This window comes from Mesitornis unicolor, unplaced genomic scaffold, assembly GCF_000695765.1.
Source record: "Mesitornis unicolor isolate BGI_N332 unplaced genomic scaffold, ASM69576v1 scaffold22312, whole genome shotgun sequence".
In the NCBI taxonomy this organism is placed as follows: domain Eukaryota; kingdom Metazoa; phylum Chordata; class Aves; order Mesitornithiformes; family Mesitornithidae; genus Mesitornis; species Mesitornis unicolor.
This window is the reverse complement of record NW_010170317.1, coordinates 28,488-39,880: the sequence shown is the minus strand read 5'-3', so window position 1 is coordinate 39,880 and position 11,393 is coordinate 28,488. Positions and strand designations below refer to the sequence as shown.

Sequence of the window (11,393 nt, the reverse complement as noted above, 5' to 3'; positions counted from 1 at the left end):
TAGGGAAAAAACCCTTTTAAAAAAGAAAGAAAAAATACCTCTGAAATAGAATTCAAGTTTTAAAGTCATTTAAACAAAACCTTTCCAATGTGATTGCAGATATGAATGAACACAGCTCCAGGAGCCACAGTATTTTCCTTATTAATATAAAACAAGAGAATGTGGAAACGGAGAAGAAACTCAGTGGCAAGCTTTACCTGGTAGACTTGGCTGGCAGCGAGAAGGTAATCCCTCCTTTTCCTAAACTACTGAATCAGCCCAGTGGGATCAGTAATGTGTGTCAGCGCAGACTGAGCTAGCTACAGTTACTGAAGTTTTATCTCACGTTAGTGTGGTAATTTCATTTTATTTTTAATGTAGGATGTAGAAAAGGAACAGAGCAAGACTTTTTCGTGGTATGAAATGCAAAACTCAATGCTCTCAAGTGGATTGAACTGGTGTACTTTGATGTAGCTTCACATTTAGTTATGGTTATTTGAATAAAGTAATATAATGTTTATGTAATTTGTCATATTAGGCTGCTATTTTAATTTGCTTATGTTCAGACATGCCTTGTTTTTAGGTTTTCTGTAATTATTACACATATTAGATGAGTGAAATAACAACAGTGGTCCCCAAGTGTCCTCAGGAGAGCATGGACCAGCTTTTCCCTTAGCAAAGTAAGAGCGAGCTTGCTCTTAGACTGGAAGCAAGGCAGAGTATTACAGGCTCCCACTAACTGAAAAATGCATTTAAAATTCTCCTCCTTCGTGTTGAGGATAACCTGGCTTTGATTTTCTTCCCAGAGCATCTCTAAGTGTTGCAGTCTCTGCATTGCTGCTGTATTTGTACCGGCTGAGCCTGACTGTTGCCCACTCTCTTCTTTAGGTCAGCAAAACCGGAGCGGAGGGCGCTGTTCTCGATGAAGCTAAAAATATCAATAAGTCTTTGTCTGCGCTAGGCAATGTGATATCGGCCTTGGCAGAAGGGACTGTAAGTAATCCTGTTTTGTGGTGTTGAAGAATGGCTTTTTATTTATCTGTTCCTTTGCCGTGCACATCAAAAACTCGGCTAACATTTCAATTCAGAAAGAAGAAAATATTACCTTTCCAACCGCAAACAGTGACACCTCTGCTATTTTACTACAGATAAGAAGCTCATTCTGAGTGATTGCACTCGAGTGGTTACCCAGTCTTAGCACAATCAAATGAATTACTCTGCAGGATTGTACGCTTCAAATCCATTAAATCTATCATTGACGACTCACGTTCTCTCTCATTACAATATCATTTGAAGAAATTGTTCTTGTCTTTTATATTTGGATTAGAAAACGCACGTTCCATACCGAGACAGCAAAATGACCCGAATACTTCAGGATTCCCTGGGCGGGAACTGCAGAACCACCATCGTGATCTGCTGCTCTCCTTCCGTGTTCAACGAAGCAGAAACAAAGTCAACCCTGATGTTCGGGCAGCGGTGAGTCCTCCTCGGCATTGGGTTGAATGATGCTTACTCGGCCTCTTCCACATTTTCGGAGCCAGCTGTGCCACAGGGAATGAGATGAGTGGGCGTTTTAAAGTAGGGAGGTTATGGTTTCTGGAGTTGTTCAAAAATAGCACTGGAGAACTCGCAAAAACTGTCTCTTTATTCCCTGTAGTACCAGGAAACTGTAAATGTTGGCCAGAGGCCGCACTACTTAGAAGCTCTGGTAATTTTTCCTGCAGAAAGTACAAAGCGTTATGGTAGTTCTTTGAAATTTTATGGGGAAGATAACGGCATCGGGCAGTTTTCTGTTAGCTAACTCAGTGGAAAACGTTCGGTTTTGTTTTATCTGATACTGCTCTTGGTGCTTTTAAGAGGTGTCTTCTGCTTGGATGGCATCTCAGGGATTATTGTCAGGGTCATAAAAAGTATTTTTTAACCATTAAGGAAAATGAAGGATGTGGACGCAGGGTAATATCGACAACTTTGGTAGATTACCATGGTAGCTCACAGACGTTTTTATATGATTGAAGGATCATAACAGTTTAGGAACAAATCCTCAGAAACAAGCAAGGCTAAAATAAATGTGGAAGTGTTGCGAGAGAGAATTTCTTTTCCATATGTGTTTGTTGGCAATAGTCACATCAAATACATTTGGAATATTTACAAAAATAGGTCAGGCTCATAACATAATTACTGCATTTGTTGTAATGGAGGAGAACTCTGTTACTTTGGAAAACTGCTCACTTTATTTGTATATGCTTATTTGTGTAATGGCAGGAAGAAAAAGTACTAGCAAGTGATGACTGTTTGAAATACAATTTATTTAACGGTTTGTACAATGTAATTAATTTGTCTTTGAAAATGGGTTGTTTTCCACCATGCATAATCTTTGCACTGAAGCCCATAGTGTTATAGAACATTTTATACTAGAAAGTAAAACAGTGTATAAAAAATTCATCTGACAATCTTCTATTAATTCATTATCCCACTTTTATCCTTTAATGTGAGCTTTCCTTAGATTTTAGTGAGGGAAGATGATCCTTTCAGTGTGTCCATGTGAGTGTATGTAAAAGTGCAAGACAAACATGTGGCATTGTCAGCACCAGGACGAACTTGTCCTGTCACCTGCTGCTGGGATTTGGGGAAGGTGAGGAGGGACCCATGTGCTGCAAGCCAGGCAGCTGCTAAAAGCATGAACGTCAGTTTAAGTTATCAAAGTTGTAAGCTTCTACTGAAACCCTATATGTTATAATGTGCATCATAGACATTTTGAGTAAACACCAATATTAAGATGCAGTAATTAAATAAGGGCTATCAACAATTCTGAAGTATAATGAGTTGCACAGGTTTTGTTGATGGTAAAAGTTTAAAAGTTGTGATGGTTGACAGTTTAAACCTCCCTATGTGTGCAGGGGGGTTCGCTGAGTGTGAATCTGGCACCTCTGTAGAACAGAAGAGCAGTCCCAAAATTCCTGCTAATTCACTCCACAGAAGGCTCCAGGGCAGTAACGCAGCCGCAGGGGTATTTAATTTTCAGTACATGAGTAGGTGCTGTGCTGTGTTAGGTTTCAGTCTGCTTCCTGTTATGCTGAACTCTGTCTGCAGGTATGGTTTGGAGTAAAAAGAAATGTAAGCTGTAAAATGGAATAGTTCAGATTAAGGGCATTAAAAGTAGTCTGGTTTTATTTATTTGTTTGTTTATCTAGATTAAAAGGGGTTTGCTTTTGCTCTGTGATGTGTAGCAGTGCTCCAGAGTCTCTGGGAAGTTGCATGCTTGGGTACTTGAGGAAGTGTGTGTAGTGTCCCTGTTATTTCAATTCAGGTTTCTTTTGGTTTCAGTTCTCTTTTCAGTAATTGGTAAAACTTGCCATTCTGTTTGGAGCAAAATAGTTTTCAGACTGACTGTGCACATCCTGAACAGCGGAGCCTGGAGAGATGTGACACGACTGACACTTTTGTAGGAAGAGGAACATTTTGAAGATGTTCCTTACAGAGGGGTAGGATGGCACCTGAAAGAACTGGAGAAATAGTTAAATACTTTATGACAGTGCTCAGCCCGGGTTTATTTGTGTGCTGAAGAGCTACAGATTTGGGCTGAAACAGGAGATCCTCACGGTGAACATTCAATTGTAAGACAGGAAATACAAGTAGGAGGACAGGTGAGGTACCAAACCTGCAGAGCAGCACACGTAATTTATGTACACAGTGGTATTTGCCAGCTTTTTGGATAGGATTATTGCTGTGCATGGGAAATGGTTTCTTTTACAGGCTCTTGGGTTGTGGTGTTTCATTTGTCTGATGTGACAGCATTAAGGGCCTGAATAACATGAAAGGGAAGGTGTGTGAGTCATAGGTGATTACTGGGTCCTAGCAAAAAAGAATTATATCACCATTGCAATAAATGTCAGGAGTAAAATTCATCTTCACTGGCCCACTTACACTAATCAACACGTACATGTGCTCCTCTGCTAATCATGAGTCATTTTCTTCTCTTTCTGCTCCATCTTTTCTTGTGTTTTTATATCCTTTTTAATTTTAGATGCTGGTAAGTACTTCATCCATCATTAGGGTAGCGCAGTCGATAACTCTATGGTGTGGCATTTTTCCCCTCTAGTGCAGTAAAATAAGTGGAAACTTGAGCAATGCCTTTGGCAGAGACAATATATAAAAGCTAACCATTAGGCATCTGCATATTTTAAAAGTATGGGGTTATTTAAAAATACTTCTAAGGTAATAAAACTCCTTGCCACATAGTGCAAGGCACTGGAGCAGAGATTGGGATGTGAGGCACAGATATGGGAGTGTTTTCTTGCTGGAAAAAAACAAAGCTTCAGGATTTTTAGTGATTGGATCTGAAAATCAGTAAGTAGAGCTGCTTAATAATGATTAATAAGTTAATAATCTTAAAATAATTAAGATAATAGGCTCTCCTCAAAGGACAGTTACCCAGCGCACCCATAGCCCATTCCCAGGCAGAGTTTCTTTACAAACCGGTAGGAAGTTTGTTGTGCCTTTACGTAGCCTCTGCTTTATTCACTGGGAGAGACTCTGTGTCTGAGCAGCGAAGGGCAAAGAGCTGAAGCTTTCTTAATGCAGACTGATTTGTTTGGTTTTCCTTTTTAAATGCGGATTTGCCAGAGTAGGTGCTGTGCATTTTTTTTCTGCTCGCTGTGCATTTTCTAGCGCAGTTGTTCAGGTTCAGTCAGAGCTAAGCACTTTCGCAATAATGAAGTGGTGGTGGTTGTTGTTAGAAGGGTTTAGATTTTGTGAGTTTTGCCTAGAGAGGCAGTAACTCGTGAACCTGGCACAGGCACAAATTCAGGCTCCCTTCCCACTGAGAGCCCTCCTCAGCCCAGCGGTAGCCCAGTTACCTGCTGGTGACTGGTGGTTCTCCTCCTTCCCTTTCATCTATCCCCAAAAATGCATTTGAAAGCAGTTTGGCTTTCAAGAAGGATAAATTTCCATATCTGCTTCACTATGTTGACATCCCTCACACTGTGATGCTTGAAATATGGCTGAGTGGTGGTGGATTTAAGGGATGGTTGTTAAGAGATGGGGCAAGTCCATGGTCAGACGCTGGTGTAGGGTGCACAGTGGTGGGTCCCAGGCCAGGAGAAGCTGTGAGGCGACAGCTTACACAGCAGAGCAATAGTGACAGGACTTGGGTTTGTCCTTAATTCAAGAAGAGTTTCCAGAGCTGCTCTTTTGGGAGGACTCTGAAGAGGCAGATCCATGTCTGCTCCAGGTCACTGGCTGCTGGATTTTGATACAGAAATATTTCTGCTGAGGCTTCCAGGTAGTAACGGTACTGAGGACTTGAGAGACGATCAAATTAGAAAATAAATTGTAAATCTTTAGCAGGTTCCCTTTGCATTATGGAAAAATTTCTGAATTCTTCCTGTTTTATGGCGATAAAACTTGCAGGGCAACTGATACCCTCTGGTTTTGTTGCGCAGAGCTAAGACGATTAAGAACACGGTTTCTGTGAACCTGGAGCTGACCGCGGAGGAGTGGAAGAAAAAGTACGAGAAGGAGAAAGACAAAAACAAGAGCCTAAAGAATGTTATCCAGCATCTGGAGCTGGAGCTGAACAGGTGGAGAAATGGTACGTACCGGGAAATGGCAATGGCTACGTACATTTTTTTAAAGTTACATATGTTTAAATCTTGCCTGAAAACACAAGAGTCGTACTAATTCGAAGAGTTGTAGCTCACGCTTCATATTAACAAGAATAAATGAAAGGTGAAGGAGCAAAACCCAGGGAAACCAGCAGCAGCCGTGCACAGAAGGTACCATTTTAAATGGCAAAACTAGCATGATGTCAGATGTAGGGAAGACAGGAAGGCATCAGTATTTTCGCAGACATTTTCACAGAATGTTAGGAGCTGGAAGGGACCTCAAAAATTATATTTTAAATAATGTTGGTAATATTAATAAAGAAAAGGCAAATTATCAGTATGGTTTGGGTTTTTTTTTTAAAGAACTCTGCTCCTCAGGCATGAGAATCAATTCTGTTATCCTTTAAGGTAGCAGATCTTGGGATTTTTCTTAATAATTGAGTTTAGCATTATAATAATTAGTCCTTTCCTACAATGGTGAGGAAAATCATCTCATTAGATGAAACACTGCTGGTCTCCTGTGGCTTCTCAGTGAAATTTACGTTGAGAACAGCCCATTTTCTGTTTAGAAACTCAGAGAATTGCTGTTCAGGGCAGGTTGTAAGCTCAAGTGTAGGGTGGTACAGGAGGGAGAATATTTTAATGCATACATACAAATAAAAGAATTGTTATTTAATGTGGAATGGTGACAAATAATTTTAGCCAACCATCTTTAATTTTAATTTTTGATGTAACTCTTGCAAATGTGAAGTATCTAAAGCGAGAACGAATCCGTGTTTAATGATTAGTCACAATTTGTTTTGCTCAGTCAAGTCTGGTTTTGAACATCCTGGGTGCAATCACTCCTTAAAAAGACAACACCTGACCTTTCTGGAGGCAAGAAATCGCTTCCTCCTTTCAACTCCCCGTGCTGTTTCCATGCTTTTTGGCTGAGATCATTACCTAACGATCGCTCTCCGTGGCTTTCTCCAGAGGCTTCAGCGCAGGGAATATTTCCCTTATCAGCACAGCGCGATTGCTATGGAGACGGTGGGGCTGCCGGTGGTGTCGGGGAGTGCTGGGGATTTACAACCTGCTCCTGTTCTGCGTCTTTCATTCTGTGTTTGCTAAAAGCAACTACTTTAATTTCCTTCCCGTTCTAGAAACGGGCTATTTTAGAAAACCCTGTATAGACCCTTTCTATATGCCATGTAAACAAGCCTTATAACATGCTGTCTTTATTGTCTTGTCTAAATATCCACACCTCAACCCCTCCATCTGTCCTGCTTTTCCCATTGGTATTACCCAGCAATACATTCAATGTATTCAGAAGACTATTGATTTCTTGTCTGGCCTTCTGCAACAGCATCATTTGAAGGGGTATTCTTTCAAAGGAGGCTCTTTACAAATGGAAATGGCACAGAAATTGCATCTTGAATCTAAAATGCAAGATGGATGCATAAATACTCACTCCGTGTAGCTTGTTCTGTAAATTTAGAAAATAACATCTGAAATAAAAGTGTAGCAGAAAATGGGTGTGCCCAGTTCTCACTGAAGCAGGATTTCAGCTTTCTTGTATCCCAGTGCACCTTTTTGTCTGGTTTACCTAAGCATCTCACATCAGATTTAGGCTCCCCTCCTCCTTCCACCTGCCATACAAAGCTTCTGATTCTTATAAGAAGGATGTTGAGATTCTGGAGCGTGTTCAGAGAAGAGCCACAAGGATGGGGAGGGCTCTGGAGAACAAGCCTGATGAGGAGCGGCTGAGGGAACTGGGCTTGTTTAGCCTGGAGAAGAGAAGGCTGAGAGGAGACCTCAGCACCACCTCCAACTGCCTCAAGGGAGGTTGTGGAGAGGTGGGTGCTGGTCTCTTCTCCCAGGTGATGGGGGATAGAACAAGGGGAAACGGCACCAAGCTGTGCCAAGGGAGGTTCAGGTTAGAGATAAGGAGGAAGTTCTTTACTGAGAGGGTCGTCAGGAGCTGACACAGGCTGCCCAGGGAGGTGGTGGAGTCACCATCCCTGGATGTGTTTAAGGAGCGGGTAGATGAGGTACTTAAGGATATGGTTTAGGGGGTAGACAGGAACGGTTGGACGTGATGATCTCAGAGGGCTTTTCCAACCAAGCGATTCTGTGATTCTGTGAAACACCTCAATGAAATGAAAATGTAAAGATTCACTTTGGGAGGCTCCTGAGCCCACCTGTTCTGGTCTGCTCCAGTGAAAAATCAATTTACATTTTTCTCGGTAACAATATAAAATATTATCAAGGTCTCAGAAGCAGGGCAAAAAGTATTTTCAGTGAAGTACTTTTATAAAGGTTATAGTGCTTGATTTCAAGTTACTCTCTTTCTTGCTTTAAGCCTGAAAAGATCTCTTCTCTGTTACTTGTTCGTGCTCCTTTGTGCCCTGTTTTGTTTTGCTTTGAGGCCTGAATTAGCCTGCCTTGTAATTTTTTGAGATATTTGTCCTATTTGCTTGTTTCCCTGCCAGTAAGACAAATAGTGCCTATGCTGTTTTGGCAAGAAGAATGGCTTGTAAAGCTTCATGGGACTAAAATATTGTAGGTTTTCATAGAAAAGGAAAAAAACCTGTTTGTGTGGAAGAGTCTCACCAGACTCTAATGAGAGTAAATTCAATTTCTGGCATGAGCGCCTTGCCTGTCCCACTTCACTGAACTGCAGCAGGCTCCTAACTGCAATACCACGATGTTACCGGAGAAAATATTCCTTGGAGAAAATGATTTTGAAAGAAAATACATGGGGAGAACATCCTGTCTGGTATGAATGGGCAACATCTGAAAATTGGTGTATGCGCTTTAATTTTACATGTGACAAGGCAGGAGGTGAATATCGTTTTAAATGCAGCTGTCTTGGCTGTCCTGATGCTCTGCAGTTCATTATGGGGGAGAGTTGATAAGGCAGTTGGAAACCTGGGGAGGAAGAGGCGTTTAATTGCCAGTAGGCTTTAGGCTGAAAGTCGGATTTTTTTTCCTCCTTATTTACACTTGTGTTAATCTCTGGAGCTAATCCCATGCATAGAGGGCTTGGGTGAAAGAAGAGCCAGGAGTTCAGGGCTTTTAATGGCATAGTTTCCAACTGCTGCTGTATTTTGCACCTTTGTGTTTCTATCCATGGAGGTCACCTTTCTAACGAGGATGCCCGTCTTTCCACACCTCCTTTTGCCTTTCATTTGTACACAAGGCGGTTGCCTGCCTTGCCCAGCTGGATGTGGCCCTTCTTTGCTTTGCTGAGCCACCCTAGGATGTCCATGGTTTGGGACAACCCTTTCTCTTGGATCACATTGACCGTGGGTTGTGTGCCCGCAGGAGAAGCTGTGCCTGAAGACGAGCAGATCAGCGCGAAGGACCAGAAGAACCTGGAGCCTTGTGATAACACCCCCATCATTGACAACATCACGCCAGTTGTTGCCAGCATCTCGACAGAGGAGAAACAGAAATACGATGAGGAGATCGCCAGTCTCTACAGGCAGCTGGATGATAAGGTGTGGACATTTGGTTTGCCTCCATTCTCTGGGTGGAAATGGAAAACTAAGCCAAAATGCACGGGTGTCTCTGTAATTCTTGAGCACCATGACCTGGAAAATGTTTCAAAATTCAAAGCGTTCATTGCATAACACCAGATCTTGTCCCATCACGTCAGCTATCTGCTTCTGTTCCCTCTGCAGACAGTGTCTGGGGGCATTCTCCAGGAAATCGGAGCCAAATTTCATTTCCAGAGCTTTTCAGGCTTTTCAGCACTCCTTTTCTTCAGTGATTTTTGTAAATACTGTACTCCCTCAGCGAACTGTAATGTCATCTTGGAGTTACAGGAGAGAAACAAAAGAGGAGACTGTATCTTAATATTTTTTATATATTTATTATATATTAGAATTTTAAGGAAACTATATAACCATCCCTTGGGTCTCCTTTGTTCTCGCTGGGAACACTGCCTGAAGTGCAGGTGGCTTTTTTTTCTCCTCCTAATTTATTTGCACAGCTTGAAATACATCATTGGCACTTAAAGCTATCAGCAATACATTTACCGAGCACTTGCCATGAATAACTTGGCTTGTGCAAAGATAAGAAGTGGGGGAAAAAAAAGGCATACTAAATCCATGGACCATTATGGATGAGAACGGCTTAAAAGGCTGTCTAGCCTTTAATCCTGAATCAAAACTTGATTTTAACTTTCGGTTGTAATTAGCAAGAAAATATCAGAAAAAGCCACTGTTTCCTCATATATTAACATTAATATTTGGTTGTGGGAGGGGAGCGGGGAGTTGTGTGAAAGCCTTGAGCCTGATGTACATGAGGTCTCTGCACAGCCTGGTTCCACACCAAACTGATGACATTCAAAATAACTGTTAAGCTCTTTAAGAAATTACAGCTTTTCTGTGATGGAGAATACATTCCCAGTAGCAGTTTCTAGTTTTTATGTATTGATTAGAAAAAGTGGCATTAGAAGTGGCAAAGCCCATTGAATTATTCTTGAGGGAGCCGATGGCAGGTTTGAGTTTTACCCTAGAAAACATGGGGAGCATAATTTGGTGCACTACTGCAGTACTATAGGAAATGAGAAAGTATTTTATCTCCAAACCAAACCCAAAATATCCCCATTTATAACTAGTTGCAGTGCAGACCATTCTTATATCTGGGCCTATTTTAATGTGAGTAAATGATTTGCTATATTGTACTTGATAGTGGTATTTTCTATGAGAAATCAACCTATTAGCATGCTTGTCAGTGAAATACAAACTGTCAGTTGGTTCTGATAGGGTAAAAGCAACCATTTTATCTTTGGGGAGCTCCTTTAGAGAAGAAGAGATGGACTCAGGTCCTGTGCTTGCTGTGCCTCCTGTGGCTTTATGGAGGAAGGACTCCTCCATCATTTCTCTTCTGTATTTAAGATGAGGATGCTGTCTTAACAAGGACCGAATGAGAACTGTGAAAAGAAACTAAAAATCTCCAACCTTATTTCATTGCAGGATGATGAAATCAACCAGCAGAGCCAGTTGGCTGAAAAGCTCAAGCAGCAGATGTTGGATCAAGAGGAGGTAAAAACACTAAACAAATAAAAAAATTCCTTACATTTTGCTTGTAAGACCCCTGTTTAGTGATTCTGACACAGTTGTTAGCCAGATATATCTATATTAACTGGTTAGAATTCAAGAGGCAAGAGAAACCTATGTGAGGAGCTAGGTTTGAACTTCAATTTCAAAATATCCTCAGAACAGCATTAAGCCTCTAACTCCCTATAACAGCACACCATGCTGCTGGGAACTGATGCTGGAGGTACCAAGGTAGGACTGTAGCCGGTATGTTTTATTTCAAATGTGTTTTTCAATATATCCGTGTCCTTTCAGGTATCCAGACACTATGGCCTGTAGGTGGTTAACAGATTTCCTAGTTTTCCTGGTAATAAATTACTGATGTCCGTTCTTTTGGCAATTAGAGAAACTTCTGAGGCTGAAAAATTGATTATTGGTGCTGCCACAGATTTGCTGTCACATCTTGGATTACTCATTCTAAACATTTCATTTCACTTCATTGTTTCTGCCCATAAAATGAATGTTTGTTGGTTTTAAGATGGGGAATATGATCACGAACCTTACAGTCAAGTCATTTCCTTATCTACTATTTGTTAATGAAAGGTTTTAAAGCTGTGAAGTCTGGCAAGAACACCAAATTACCAGGTTCCCCACGCCTCTCCCAGCTGGCCCAGCCTCTTTGGTTGGTGCACAGCATGATGCTGGCTGCTTTTTTGGGTGTGAAGCCCCTCTTGTAATTCAGAAATTATTCTATCCATCTCTTAATCCTTAATCAAGCCCCTTC

General features: G+C 41.3%; 1 protein-coding gene across 1 annotated transcript in view; it reads left to right on the top strand.

Moving 5' to 3' along the window:
• Window positions 1-11,393, top strand: part of LOC104536907 (kinesin heavy chain) — a 45,311-nt gene that overhangs the window by 9,775 nt on the left and 24,143 nt on the right. Inside the window, exons 6-11 of the mRNA XM_010179648.1 lie at window positions 100-224; window positions 868-972; window positions 1,307-1,455; window positions 5,421-5,569; window positions 8,889-9,064; window positions 10,547-10,615. Of these exons, the coding sequence (XP_010177950.1) occupies window positions 100-224; window positions 868-972; window positions 1,307-1,455; window positions 5,421-5,569; window positions 8,889-9,064; window positions 10,547-10,615 (773 nt within the window). The remainder of the gene's footprint in view (window positions 1-99; window positions 225-867; window positions 973-1,306; window positions 1,456-5,420; window positions 5,570-8,888; window positions 9,065-10,546; window positions 10,616-11,393) is intronic.